Genomic DNA, 14836 nt, shown 5'->3' with positions numbered 1-14836 from the left:
GGCGGGGTCTACGCAGGCGCCGAGCGCCACTTCCGGCCCGGCGGCGCCCACGTGACCGGGCGGCGCCCACGTGACCCCGCGCGCGGCGCAGCGATGGCGGCGAGGCGGGCGGGCGTCCTGGTGCTGCTGGGGCTCGCGGCGCTCGGCTCGTGTCCCTGCGCCCCGGGGCCCCTGCCGTGCGCCCTCCGCGCCGCCGCTGCCGCCAAGATGAAGGTGGTGGAGGAGCCCAACTCGTTCGGGTGAGCGGGCCCGCGGGGCGCGGCGGGGCGCGGCGCCCAGAGCCCGGCCCCCCTGACCCTGCCGCTCCTCGCAGGCTCAACAACCCGTTCCTGCCCCAGACCAGCCGCCTGCAGCCCAGGAGGGAGCCTTCGCCCGTGTCCGGTGAGCGCGGGGCCCTGGCCGCGGACGTGCGGGCCGGGCTGGGCCGGGGGTGCTCCGGGGCGTTTCTGGCTCGCGCGGCGGTGTGAGCCTCCGGCCTCCTTTGCGAGACCTGCGTTTGCCTCTGCGCGGTGCTGAGCTGGCCCCGCTCGGCTGCGGCCGATGCCCGCGGTGTCGAGGCGCTGTTCGCGGGGGACCGCGGCCCTCACCCTGCGCCCTCGGTGCTCAGGCCTTGGAGGATGGCGCCGCCCGCCTTGGTCGGCCGACCCTGTCCGCTTGTTGGCCGGGACAAGCCCTGCTGCGGGGACAGCCCTCCCCCGGACTGCCTCTTGCTTCCAGAGGGAGGACCCCAGGGGTGGACTTGCTGGGTCGCTAAATGAGAAAGATCGGCAGTAAAAAGCCAGGGATGTTTTCTACGTTGAGCGCTGTGAACGTCCACTTTGTTGCAACGTTTAAAACTAGGTTACAGACGTTGTGACACTTTATCCCCTGATAGTTGCGGTTAGCGGTAAGTGTGTGATGGAAGCAGTCCAGGCCCCCCAGGCCTCTCCGTGCCCTCCACAGCTGTCCCACCCCACACTGCCCGGGATTGCTCAAGGGTCTCACGTGCATTTGGTTAATCAGGTGTCTGTATCCTAGACCGGGAACAGGTACCTCTGTACTGTTCGCTCTCTCTCTTTTTTTTTTTTTTAATAAGATTTTATTTACTTATTCACAAGAGAGAGAGAGAGGCAGAGACACAGGCAGAGGGAGAAGCAGGCTCCAGGCAGGGAGCCCGACATGGGACTGGATCCCGGGTCTCCAGGATCACGCCCTGGGCCAAAGGCAGACGCCAAACTGCTGAGCCATCCAGGGATCCCTGTTTGCTCTTTAAAAAAAAAATAGGGGCTTTCATGACCTTGACTTTAGGGAGTCCAGGCCAGGTGTCTGACAATGATTTCCTGGATTGGTCTGGGTTATGTCATTTGCCTTGTTCTGCTTTCTTTGGTGTGTGCTTTGTGAGTGGGATGGTAGGCTTGGAAGCTGATTACAGTCAGGTGGTCAGGTTCAGGGTGGGCAGGGATCCTTCACAGGGAGGAGCGCACCGTGGGGCGTCGTGTTGGAGGGCAGGGCTGCCAGTGTCTGTCCACTGTCGAGATGGGCTTGTGCCTCCGATCGTGGCCCAGTAGCCTCACGTTTATTCCAAGGGAGGAGGAGAGTGCGTGCCCACCTTCTACCTCTCTCATGCCATCTGTATCTACTATGGTCTCTGATAGAGAAGACCTTTACTTTCTTCTCCTTTCTCTTTTGTTTTTGAAGATAATTATCAGCTGAGATTTAAGTTCTATTTTTATTGAGCCATAGTGGAGGTGTTCAATTTGAAGAAGTGTAGCAGTTGGCCAATCCATGTCCTTGTTGCCCAAAACACGGAGAACAGTTCCACCACCCAGAAAATGACTGTGTGTTCCTTTCCAAATCCTCCTCCTCCTCCTCAGCCTGGTGTCTGTCACTGTAGAGGAGCCTCCTCTGTGCTTGGCCTCCAGCTAAATGGAGCCCCAGAGCACACCATCCCGCATCTGGTTTCTTTCTGGCCTCGTGTTGGATTCATACACGTTGTCAGGTGTCTCACTGTTCTTACTGGTGAGTACATATTAAAAACTGTAAATGAGTGTGGTCTCTGGTTGATTGTGTTATGCCTGTGTCGATTTCCTGGTCTGGGTGATGTACCAGAGTTAGGTGAGGACTGACTAGGAGAGGCTGGGCGATGGTACATGGACCATTTATTTATTTTATATAGAGAAAAACGCTCACGAGTGGGGAAGGGCAGAGGGAGGGCGAGTCCCAAGCAACCACCCCACTGAGCATGGCGCCCCACATGGGGCTCAATTCCACAACCCTGGAATCATGACCTGAACTAAAACCAAGAGTAGGACACTCAACTGATAGAGCCACCCAAGCGCCCCAATTTTTACTTGACTTTAAACAATTTTATGGAATGCCTGCATGGCTCAGTCTGCCTTTGGTTCAGGGCATGATCCCGCGGTCCCGAGACCTAGTCCCACATGGGGCTCCCTGCATGGAGCTTCTGTCTGCCTGTGTCTCTCATGAATAAATAAATACAATTAAAAAAAATTTTGTGATAGGGCCAATTTGAAGCACGTGGGGAAGTGGAGGGAAGGACATGTGAGACCCCAAGTCCCTGCACTCAGCCTGGGCCCTCACCCCACAGCTGTGTTACTGTGAAACAAATTTCTCACAACTTAGCTCACTTGTAAATATCTTGGTGGGATGTCCTAAGGGCATAGGAACGTCATCTTCATCACACTTTTTTAAAAAGCACTAATTCTTCAGTAAAAACCCCCTTGGTGCTTTAGATTTCTAATTGTGTCAAAATTTTTTAAAATTTTTATTTATGATAGTCAGAGAGAGAGAGAGAGAGGCAGAGACACAGGCAGAGGGAGAAGCAGGCTCCATGCACCGGGAGCCTGACGTGGGATTCGATCCCGGGTCTCCAGGATCGCGCCCTGGGCCAAAGGCAGGCGCCAAACCGCTGCGCCACCCAGGGATCCCTGACCTACTGATTAATAAGGTTTTTAATGTAGTTGTTTCCAAAGACGCAGAGAGAAGGTCCAGGAATCTGGGGTGTGTGTGTGGGGGGGGGGGCGGGGACGGGAGCCGAGGTGCCCGGGGCCTGCAGCAGGAGCGGCCCAGCTGCGTGTCTTCGCTGTGACTCCAGAAACTGCATAAACTGATTTTTCAGGACTATCCCTTTTTAGAAAATACTTATTCCTAAACCAGCTGTAACGTGATTGGACAAACGTATAGTCTCTAAAAATGTTAAGAGTACAAAAGCCAAAAATCTGTAGCAGGCCAAAGGAAATGACACCAGCAGCTTTACGGCCGCGCCGCCCTCAGTGGAGGGAGCGTCCGCCCCGTCCGTGTGGTTCCAGGTCAGGCTAAGGCTTTAAGTCACGTATTCTCAAAAGAGCTAGCTGGCCTTTCCTGAGAAGTTGCTTTAACAGTTTATGCTGCAGACAGAAGGGTTCTGATCTGCGACATGTACGGATACAAGAGTAGGCCCCTGGACGCTTGACCTGTCCACATTACGCAGCTCAAATAGTTTCCTTCAAAACACTTTAAAGCTTATTACGGCAGAACTCTGGAGTTTTACCAGTTCTCCCCACCCAAATGTGTGTGTCCTTTACTGTGACTCAAGCAGCTTTCCCAGAGCGAGGTGTGCAAAGGTTGGTTTAAGAAAGGGAAGGGGAGGGCTCAGTCGGTATCCCTGGGTGACTTTAACTCTCATCCGATCAGTGCAGTGACAGGCACAGAGAAAGTGGTCTCAGGAAAAGCTAATTCTGTTAGTCAAGCTTTGCTTTTTAAAAACTATTACTCTTCCAAAACAGAACCTTTAACGTGAGAATCTTGACTTTAATGAAAATTGTGCGAGGATTTTCTTTAATGATTAAAATCAAAACTCAGAAGGTCAGAGACCTAGGAGAGAGCCAGTGGCTCTAACGATGATTGGCTGTTTTGTAAAGCCTGGCATCTAAAATACAAAGTGAAAACCAGCACAAAGATCATGACGGTTACACGGCAGCTTCCAATCTCTTAATTTTTAAAGACGACTATTTTGAGAACGTACAACGTGCATAAACAAAAATGGTTCCAAGTGAAGTACACAACAAATATTGAAAAAAGGTCTACGAGAAAAGTTTCCCTCATTCAGTCTGACAAAAGTCCATCTCTTTCAGCAAATAAATCATAATTCTAAAGGGAATGTAAGTTAATCGTGGATTCAACACCGCCTGATGCGGTGTACAGGTGAGCGGGGGAGCGCGCCTCTACCTTCGCAGCCCGAGCCCGGCAGGGGTCAGAGCTCAGGGCCCACGCACAGCTGCCGCACGTCCCACGGGCTCCGGGCTCCGTGGGAAGCAGAACCCAGAGCTCACATTCAGATTTTCCGTGTCTTCTAGAACATGAGCTTCGATCTCGGTCTCCTGTCTTTAGCACAGAAGACTGGCGACATTCAGTCGTTTGCCCAGATAGTTCGGCGCCGAGGGCCGTGAAGTCCTAGCGAAGCAGGGAAAGCGAGCGCCCCGGGGCGGGGCGGGGGGGGGGGCTTTCTGGCGCTTTCCAGCAGGAGACAACAGAAAATATCGGAGACATTAAGATCTTCAAAGCAAGACGCACACAACAGTAAGCCAGCTGCCTCCTCACAGATGCAACTAAACGGTTCATCTAACTCGTTTCCAAAAGTAAACATGATTTTTAAATTTTTTACTAATCTCCACACCCAATATGGGGCCCAAACTCAGGACCCTGAGATCCAGAGTTGCAAGCAAGTTCCTCTGACTGAGTGGGCCGGGAGCCCCTCAGATTCCATTTTTGAAACGATAGGACCACTTAATAAAGACTGAAGTGTCCTCTGCAGAATATTGAGGAATATTACAAAGTTGATTTCTAAAACCAGTGATGTTTTCTTTTTCAAAAGCCACGTGTGCGCTCTCCTGGCTCTCAGACACCAGTGCCTGGAGTTTGGGAGTTTGGAGATGATGGTTTTCTTTTCCATAGTTGTCTAATTGCCAACAAAGCAAAAGTCTCTACGTTTCCATGACTTCACTTGTCCATTTGTGCTCAGTAATGGCAGCAGCAAAAAAAAACCAAAACCATTGAGCCTAGCAAGTGTATACAGCAGCACGACGGGGTCCTGTGGGGTCGGCAGGTGGCACCAGCGGGGGTCCAGTCTGTGCAGACAGGCTCCCCTCCATGGTTCTTCTGGCTTAATTCTCTCAAGTACGTGGCTTTTTCTTGGAGTTCAAAGAGTTGGAGGCTGATCGCAAAGCGCTCACTGTAAATGGTTTTCAGTAGTCCCTCTCCATCGGATCCGAGCTCGGAGGCTGCTGTGTGTCCTGCGAGTGGCCTCCAGGAAACAGCTGGGGGCTTACCCTGAGGCCCACTGCCTTCCTGTGTTGCCCCCACCTTCCAGCTGCTGGGTCACCTCCCCGTCTCTCTGCTCCGGACACTGGGGGGGTGCTCATCTGGGCCCAGCCACCTTGGCGGTGGACCTCCCAGCAGGAGGGGCAGCCTGGTGGCACGTTACTTCTTTGCTTTATTCTACACAGATGATGATGTCAGAACTCTCCCGTACCCTTCCTGTGAACTTGTGCAAGTCCGTGCTCTTAAGTCAGTCGGAGCGGTTCTTCCTGTGAGCTCATGTTCCTGAGTGTATACAGCTTAGATTATGCTTTGAGTTTAGCTGTAGGGACTTCGAGTCATCCTTTTAACTTTGAACCTATAAACAAGTTCATACGGTTCACATGTAAACCTGTAGAGACAGGTGGGCTCAGTCTGCTCTTTTGTCTCATCCCATTACGTTGTGCTCCCTGAGGGGCCCGCTGGTTGGTCCTTTATAAAACTGAGATATGGGGATGCCTGGGTGGCTCAGGTGTTAAAGCGTCTGCCTTTGGCCCAGGGCGTGATCCTGGAGTCCCGGGGTCGAGTCCCACATTGGGCTCCCTGTGTGGAGCATGCTTCTCCCTCTGCCTGTGTCGCTGCCTCTCTCTGTCTCTCATGAATAAATAAATAAAATCTTAAAAAAAAAAACAAACTGAGATACGATATAGAACGTTAAAATCATTCCAGGTGTACAATTATCTGCTGCAATATTTGTACATACTGGAAAGTAATCGCCACAGTAAGTGTAATTTAAAAAAAAAAATTGGGGGATCCCTGTGTGGCTCAGCGGTTTGGCGCCTGCCTTTGGCCCAGGGCAAGATCCTGGAGTCCCGGGATCGAGTCCCACGTCAGGGTCCCGGCATGGAGCCTGCTTCTTCCTCCTCCTTTGTCTCTGCCTTTCTCTCTATGTCTATCATAATTAATAAATAAATAAATTAAATAAATAAATAAATATTTATAAATAAATTATTTTTTAATTTTTATTTATTTATGATAGTCACAGAGAGAGAGAGAGAGAGAGAGAGAGAGGCAGAGACACAGGCAGAGGGAGAAGCAGGCTCCATGCACCGGGAGCCTGACGTGGGATTCGATCCCGGGTCTCCAGGATCGCGCCCTGGGCCAAAGGCAGGCGCTAAACCACTGCGCCACCCAGGGATCCCTATAAATAAATTTTATTTACTCATGAGACAGAGAGGCAGAGACCTAGGCAGAGGGAGAGGCTTTGGCTCAGGGCATGATCCTGGGGTCCTGGGATCGAGTCCCGCATCAGGCTCCCTGCATGGAGCCTGCTTCTGCCTCTCTCTGTGTCTCTCATGAATAAATAAATAAGAATCCTTAAAAAAAAATCCACTCTCTTGGGATACCTAGGTAACTCGGTTGAGCACGTGGCTCTTGATTTTAGCTCAGGTCATGATCTTGGGGTGGTGGGATTAAGCCTTGAGTCGGGCTCCGCACTGAGCACAAGGCTGCTTGAGATTCTCTCTCTGTCCCTGCCCTACATGCACACACTCTTGTTCTCTAAAAATATGTAAATAAGGGATCCCTGGGTGGCGCAGCGGTTTGGCGCCTGCCTTTGGCCCAGGGCGCGATCCTGGAGACCCGGGATCGATTCCCACATCAGGCTCCCGGTGCATGGAGCCTGCTTCTCTCTCTGCCTGTGTCTCTGCCTCTCTTTCTCTCTCTGTGACTATCATAAATAAATAAAAATTAAAAAAAAATAAAAATAAAAATAAAAATATGTAAATAAGACTTAAAAAATGTACTCAGCAATTTTCAAATATACAACACAGTATCATTAGTTATAGTTACCATGCTGTACGTGACATTCCCATGCCTTATTTATAAGTGGAAATTGCGATCTTTGACCCCCACCATTTGGCCCAGCCCTCGCCCCTGGCAACCACTAGTCTGTTCTCTGTATCTTGGAGCTTGGTATTTTATTTTTTTAGATTCCACATGTGACCTCATCCAGTATTTGTTGTGCTGATGGTGGTGTAGTGGCTTCTGGGTCCATTCGTGCTGTCACAGAGGGCAGGATTTCCTTTTTTATGGCTGAATATGGCTGCATGGTAGTTGCTGCATCCGTGTTTACCACCTCTTCTTCGCCCATCAGCGGACACGTAGGTCCTCTCCATGTCTTGGCTGCTGTGGATAATCCTGCTCTGAGCACGGAGGTGCACATTTCTTTTTCAGATGGTTTCATTTTCTTCAGATAAACATCACAATAAATATCCACAGATCATATGGTATTTTTATATTTTGAGGACCCTCCACACAATTTTCCAAGTGGCTGCTCCAGTGTGCATTCCTGCCAGCAGTCCACGAGGTTCCCGTTTCCCCATGTCCTCGCCAGCACCTGCTATTCCTGCGTGGTTGAGGTCACCGTTCTGGCAGGTGTGAGGATAACTTGTCATGGTTTTATGGGGCGTTTCCATGGTGGCGAGTGATACCGAGCACCTCTGCGTGTACCTGCTGGCCGCCGGGTGGTCTCTTCTGCAGGACTGCATGTGCAGACCCACTGCCTGCCTTGGACTGGGGTTTTCGGTCTTGAGTTGAAGGAGTTCTCTGTATGTTAAGGGTATTATTAGTCCCTTACCAGATAGAGGACTTACAGATCTTCCCTCCCATTCCGTAGGCTGCCTTTTCATTTTGTTGGTCTCTTCACTGCGCAGAAGCTTTTTACTCTGACATGGTCCCAGCAGCCATGCAGAGGCCCCGGGTTCCCCACACCTGACCAGTTTACCTTCCTGCGCGCGCGCGCGCGCGTGTGTGTGTGTGTGTGTGTGTGTGAACAGTCCTCCTGGTGGTGGGTGTGGAATGAGCTCTCATCTGGGACCCTGGGGTCACGACCTGAGCTGAAGGCAGATGCCCAGCCACTGAGCCACCCAGGCATCCCTGAGTTTCCATTTTAATTTTAGGATGGTTTTTTCCTATTTCTGCAAAAAAAATAAATTGAAGTTATTGGCATTTTGATATAGATTGAATTAAGTCTTTTAGGGTAGTGTTCACATCTTAAGTTTTCCTATCCATGAACACGGGGCATCTCTCCATTTACTTCATTTACATCTTTAATTTGTCAGCTACGTTTTGTAGTTTATACACGTATTTTGCATCTTTGGCTTATTTCCAAGTGTTTTTTTTCTATCGTAAATGGAATTGTTTTCTTTGATTTCCTTTCTGGATTGCTGCTAGTGTAGAGAACACACTGGTGTTTGCCAACCTCGTGTCCTGCAGCTTTGCTGGCACACTTCTGTGGATCAGGTTTTCTGCACACACGACCGCGGCTGTAGTGGTATTTCTTCCTTTCCAGCGTGGAGGCTGCTGTTGCTTGTCCTGCTGTGTGCACCCCGGCTGGAAGAAGCTCGCGGAGTGGGCCGGGGCCTGTCCTGGGCCGGCTGACCTCCTGGTTTGTAGAGTGTTGGCATGAAAGGGGTTGAAATCCGGCAGGTGCTGCTGTGTGCCTCCACCGCGTGGTCACGGACTCTCCCGTTCCTTCTTCTGGATTACATTCGTTGTGGGATCTCGAACATCCGTGTATTTTGGGAGTGACCCCCACTTGGTGAGGGCGTGGGATCCTTTTAATGTGCCATCGGAGCCCATTTGCTGGTGTTTCCGTTGCAGATTTCCCGCATGAACGTTCATAATGGACCTTTTAGACTTTGGTCGCGCGCTGAGGCTGGCCTCACGGAGTGAAGGGGCAGCTTCCAGGAGCGCCTGCGGAGGGACACCGTGTTCCTGGGGGCTTGTACACGTCACATAGGTCATCGGGGTGTACGTTTCCCATGGTGCTCTGTTCTCTCAATTCTGCAGAACTCACAGCGTCCCCACTTTCGTAGCTGATTATAGGAATTTGTGTGTGTGTGTGTGTGTGTGTGTGTGTGAATCTAGCTAAAGGCTTATCGATTTTGTTGATCTTTTAAAAGAACCAGTGTCGGGTTTACTGATTTATTTTTGTCTCTGCTCCAGTCTTTATTATTTTCTTCCTTCTGCTAGCTTGGAGTTTAGTTCCATCTTTGTCTAGTTCGTGAGAGTGTAAAGACGTGAGGTCTCCCTTGTCGCCTGTACCAGAGCCCCCTTTAGCTGTCACCGTGTCCCAGAGTAGTTTCTGATTTCCCTTGCGATTTCCTATTTGACCTAGTGGTCAAGAGGTAATTCCTGTAAGTCTGTGAACCTCCCCCACCTGCTGCTGCTGTGATTTCGGCCTTCCACTGTGATCGGGAAGGAAGGTGTGCGGGAGTACCTCGTGTCGGGCCCTTGGTCTCCTGGCAGCTTCCAGCCTAGGGGCTGCCCTGTGTGGGGCCCCCCGCGCAGGCCGTGTGTCGCCGGCACGTGCCTCGGGATGCAGGGTGCCGTTGGTGTACCCTAGGGGACGGGCTCATGGGAACCAAGGCGGCACAGCCTTGTGGCTTCTCTGTCCCTTGCATCTTGCGTGGCTGTTGATGCTTCTTCCAGGCGACAGGTTGGATTTCATGCTCATCGCCCCTGTGTATATTCCGGGTCTGTTTTCTCTGGTAACCACGGGAGCGGAGGGTACGGGAGGTCATTCAATTCTAATTTGAATTTTTGTCAGTTTTCATCACATACAAAACTGCAGCTCCGGCCCTCCCCCCGCTGTCACCGGGTTGCACGCGACCTCTTTGGACGCTGCGCCCGGTGGCAGAGGCCTAGGGTGATGCTTTACGCGTCCGTCTTTCGAGTTCTGTGCATTTTCAAGTCAAACGTAGACCCTCCGTGGCCTTGCAGTCTGGCCGCGTCCTCACTGGGGAGGAGACGGTCCTCATTCTGTCTGGATGAGGAAGGCCTCGGTGGCCCACGGGGAGGGTACATGGTGCACGCCGATCCGCCCAGCGGGGCGGGGTCCTTCGAGCTGCCACCGGGGCTGGGGAGGCTTGGGGCCAGCTGCTCAGATTGGTCAGTCCCCGGCTCTATCCAGGCGGGAGGCCTCTGTCCTGGGCTCGCCCTGCCGCGGCTCACTGGGTCTCCCGTGGGCTGAGGGGCTGGAGCCTTCCTGCGAATCCTACCTTGGGGGTTAGTTTTCAGCTCCAGCATTTCTTTTGTGGTTTCTTCCTGTAATTTTTTTTTTTTTAAATATTTTATTTATTTATTCACGAGAGACATGGAAGCAGAGATACAGGCAGAGGGAGAAGCAGGTTCCATGCAGGGTGCCCGATGTGGGACCCGATTCCAGGATTCGGGGATCATGCTCTGAGCCAAAGGCAGACGCTCAACCACTGAGCTACCCAGGTGTCCCTCTTCCTGTAATTTCTCTGTCCATGTTCCTTTAGTTCTTCGTTAAGTCTGGCGTCCGGGCTTCTCCTGGGAGGGTTGTCACCCTGCCCCGGGCTGGGCCATGTTCTGCTGTTGCTCCGTCCACCTCGTGAGGACTTGCAGGGATCCGGGCTCCTGCTGGCGGGGCTCCTCGTCAGCTGTGTGCACGGGGCCGCCCGCGGGCCTCAGGGTGCTGTCGTGGGTGCCCCACCATAAGTCCCGCAAGGCTCTCCGTCCCCTGCAGCTTTCCTGAGCCTTGCCCACCTTGCCTGCCTGAGATCCAAGTTAGGCAAGACGGAGCCCAGGGCAGGGGCAGCCCCAGCCTGTCGGAAGGTCGCAGAGCTGGCCCGTCCTCCTGCTGCGCCAGAGGCCGTGGCAGGTACAGACGCCCCGAAACTGGCCTCACCCGCTTGAAGGCTGCTTGGGGTTGGCTTGGGTGCTCCAGACTCCCACGAGGTTGTTCTGATGGTTTCTGGTTTCTTTGACGTGTCCTGACGTCACTCGGCTCCTGCGTCCCCATCTCTCAAGTTTAAGGCCACCTTGGTTTCCGAGGAGGGGCGTTGCTGGGCGGCCTGTGCACCTGCAGCACACGCTCGACTCCAGCCCTGTGCTCTCTTCCAGGGCCTGCACACCTCTTCAGGCTTTCTGGCAAGTGCTTCAGCCTGGTGGAGTCCACGTGAGTGCAGGGGGCCAGGGGCGGGGGTTGGGGGCGGGCGCCGGGCCCCCTGACGCACCTGTGCCCCCAGGTACAAGTACGAGTTCTGTCCCTTCCACAACGTGACGCAGCACGAGCAGACCTTCCGCTGGAACGCCTACAGCGGGATCCTGGGGTGAGTGGGGCGGGCAGGGGGTGCTGGGCCAGCCGCCCGCCCCCCTTCACATGCTGTCCCCCGCAGCATCTGGCACGAGTGGGAGCTGTCCAACTACACCTTCAAGGCCATGTGGATGAGGGACGGCGACTCCTGCCGCACCCGGAGCCGCCAGAGCAAGGTGGGTGGGCAGTGAGGGCGCGGGTTACCCCCCCCCCCCCCCCCCGGTCCCTTGAGGCTGTGCCCACCGAGGCTGTGCCTGCAGGTGGAGCTGGCCTGCGGGAGCAGCCACCGCCTGGCCCACGTGTCTGAGCCAAGCACCTGTGTGTATGCGCTGACCTTCGAGACGCCTCTTGTCTGCCACCCACACTCCCTGTTAGGTAGGAAGTCCCTGGGCGGGGGCGGGTGGGGCAACAGAGCAGCTCAGCTGAGGCTGTGTCTGTTGGGTCGCAGTGTACCCGGCCCTGCCCCCGGCCCTGCAACAGAGGTGGGACCAGGTGGAGCAGGACCTGGCCGACGAGCTGATCACGGCCCAGGTGAGGGGCTGGGCGGGCAGCCCCGGGCCCGGGCTCACCGCGGCCGGGAGCCGGGCGAGCCCTCTTCCCCCACCTCCAGGGCCATGAGAAGCTGCTCAGGGCGCTTTTTGAGGATGCAGGCTACTTAAAGACCCCGGAAGAAAGTGAATCGGTGCAGGAAGGAGGGGCTAAGGCCCCAGTGTTCCAGACCTTGGAGAACTGCAGTGAGGTGCGGGCAGGAACGGGCGTCCAAGCCCCAGGGTGGCCTCCCTTCAGCCTCCCGGCTGCCCTTGGAACTCTTCTGTTCCAGGCACATAAAGAGCTGTCAAAGGAGATCAGGAGACTGAGGAGTGTGCTGACACAGCACGGCATCCCCTACACGAAGCCTGCAGGTAAGTCATGAGCAGGTGCAGGGCCCCAGCCCACCTGGGACCTACCGCCTGGGGGCCAGGCCCTGTGCCAACTGCTGCTCGGTGTTCTGGCAGAAACTTCCAGCCCTGAGCACATGGGCCCCAAGACACCCACAGATGGGACCGCAGAACAGCTCTGAGGCGACGTGGGACTGCGTGGGAACACCTTGTGACCTGAGGGCCAGAGGGCAGCACCAGACTGGAGATGGGGGACCTGGGGCGTGCATCCTCTGCCTTCTGGCCCGTGGGCCCCCAGGCTCAGCTCAAAGAGGCAGACAAATAAAGATTCAAAGTTTTAATTAATTCCTGTACTGATAAAAATAATTCCATGAATTCTGTAAAGCATTGCATAAATGCTGTAGTGTAAAAAAAATTTAAACAATTGTTAACTTGAAACAATTCACTATAAGTAAATGATTATGCGTTAAAAATAACTACCTTCCAAGTTAAGAGTGTTCCATTCCAGTAACATTCTCATCTAAATACTCCGAACAAACATAGATAAATTAATCCACATGATGCGTCCACAGTGAGCCGAGGTCTCCTGTGGCCCCAGTCATAAACAGCGGGGTTAGGGCACCAGAGCCGAGAGGCAGCGGGACGGCAGCCGGAGGGAGCACTGCGCCTGGCGCTGCTGTCGCCCGCCTGCAGGACCCCAAGGCCTGCAGGGTGGGGAAGGCTCCCCCAAGACACGGGGCAGGAAGGACCCAGACGAGCAGCCCCCTGGGCACCCCTGGAGTTCCACTTGGGCAATTCTGGAGGGGGTCCTGGTGGCACACCTGGCCTCAGGGCACGTGCAGGGGAGGGGGGTCCCCAAGATGCCGCAGCTCCAGTCTCCTGCTGCACGGCAAGAACCGACCAGAGTAGCTTATACATAAACCTCAAGCTTAATTATCCTTAGTTTATAATTTGAAAATATCTAGGCTAGGTATTGATAATAAACATTGTCCTGTTTCCCAAAAAAGACCAAAGGCCTGAAATGGGAAACAAGTGCATAAATATTAATAAAAATAAAGAATTTTATACGGTGATAACAGTAGCACAAAATATACGTCATTTCTAAGAGCTAATAAATCATCATCACTATCATTAAAAACAAAGTAGATTCACTAAAAACAAGTCAATAATCCCCCGTAGTCGTGGACTAGCTGCAGAACGTCATGGGTCCGCCTTTAAAAATGACAGAGCTATCAGTTTGTTTTACGTTAAAAAAGGTTTTTAAACCTCTTACTATAGTATTTGGTTACTGATAAAAATTTTTACCGAACCACTTTGCACTTTACAAAATGCTATTAAAAGTCTTTGGCAAAGCCACGGGTGGCCGAAATGCGCCCGCGCTCGTGTCCATGCCAGAGGGGCACCTGTCTCCGCCCCTGCGACGGACTCAGGGCGCCCTCCTGGCAGCTGCTGGCGGGAGCCTCACGGAGAGCAAAGTCTGCATAAACTACAGACACCCTTCGCTTCCCCCCAGATTTCTAGGAAAAACCACCCGGTGTGGACCAGAGAGGATTCAAGTCATCACCAAAACCAGACCCGTTCTCAGGAGCGTCTGTGCCACGGCCGGGTGGCCAGGCTCTGTCGGCAGCGGGGGGTCGCCTGAGGGGTCCTAGGGCGCAGCCTGGGAGCCTCTTCCTCGGAGGCTGGCATCCAGCTGCGGGCCTGGCCGTGGGCGAGTCTCTGGCCTCAGGTTTCCCGAGTGGGAGCCGGGCCACCCTCCGGGTGGGCTCCCAAGGCTGCAGAGACTCAGGCACGACTCTGAAATAAGAGGATACCCGGCGCCATGGAGCCCCTGGGCCCCGCCTCCCACTGGGGGAGCGAACCAGGCTGAAGGCGGCCCCCCCACCCCCGGCGAGGCTCAGGCACTTAGAAAAGTGGCCACAGGTCACGGAGCGTGATGGGGCTCGAACGCCATTTCCTGGTCCTGGAATCTAGAACTCCAGTGATGTGCACGTGCACGCAATTGGGAGAGTCCCCTTCACAAAATTAAAAACCTCTAAATGTGTCTTTCAGTATCACTGCTATAAATACTATTTGTTTGCACTTAATTTGAAAACTATAAAAAAATCCTAGGCATTTCTCACTACTAGATAAACGCTCATTTCGTAAGTACTAACTTCTGAATAGGAAATCTAAGTCTTTACCATACCATGAACGAACAGTAAGCGGAGAGGAAACAGAGGTTCACAGTACACATAAAGCTTCATGTCGCATATTAAAAACCACGGACCTAGAAAGCAGCTTAGAGCAACTTACGAAGTCCCAGTCCCCCTGCGTACAAAGTGCTTGGCGGGGTCATAGTCCATCAGGCCTGCGGGCCCCGCAGGGTCAGGCAGGGGCACTGGGCAGCGGTCACCACGGGAGGGGCTGGCCCTCGCAGTAGGCGCAGGGGGGCGCGCCCGCAGCGCAGGGCTCGCAGAGCACACGGTGCTGGCAGGGCTGCAGGACGCCGCCGTGGGCGCGCTCCCGGCACACGGCGCAGTGCTTGGCACGCAGCTGGAAGATCACCTGCGGTGAGACA

The 14836-nt window shown here is 53.7% G+C and overlaps 2 protein-coding genes across 9 annotated transcripts in view; one reads left to right on the top strand and one right to left on the bottom strand.

The window, feature by feature from the left end:
- Positions 1–91: 91 nt before the first annotated feature.
- Positions 92–12752, top strand: GNPTG (N-acetylglucosamine-1-phosphate transferase subunit gamma). Its single transcript, XM_038540845.1, has 10 exons — positions 92–239; positions 314–381; positions 11206–11260; positions 11331–11414; positions 11481–11574; positions 11659–11773; positions 11847–11929; positions 12009–12137; positions 12219–12300; positions 12394–12752. Exons 1-10 carry the CDS (start codon positions 94–96, stop codon positions 12456–12458), a joined length of 921 nt encoding a protein of 306 aa, XP_038396773.1. The 5' UTR covers positions 92–93; the 3' UTR covers positions 12459–12752.
- UNKL (unk like zinc finger) overlaps positions 12599–14836 on the bottom strand; it is a 29682-nt gene continuing 27444 nt past the window's right edge. For all 8 annotated transcript variants that reach the window (XM_038540844.1, XM_038540837.1, XM_038540839.1 and 5 more), the window contains one exon: positions 12599–14823. In XM_038540844.1, the coding sequence (XP_038396772.1) occupies positions 14621–14823 (203 nt within the window). In that variant the 3' untranslated portion in view covers positions 12599–14620. The remainder of the gene's footprint in view (positions 14824–14836) is intronic.

This window comes from Canis lupus, chromosome 6 (assembly GCF_011100685.1).
Source record: "Canis lupus familiaris isolate Mischka breed German Shepherd chromosome 6, alternate assembly UU_Cfam_GSD_1.0, whole genome shotgun sequence".
Lineage (NCBI taxonomy): Eukaryota > Metazoa > Chordata > Mammalia > Carnivora > Canidae > Canis > Canis lupus.
This window is presented reverse-complemented; position numbering and strand designations above follow the sequence as displayed.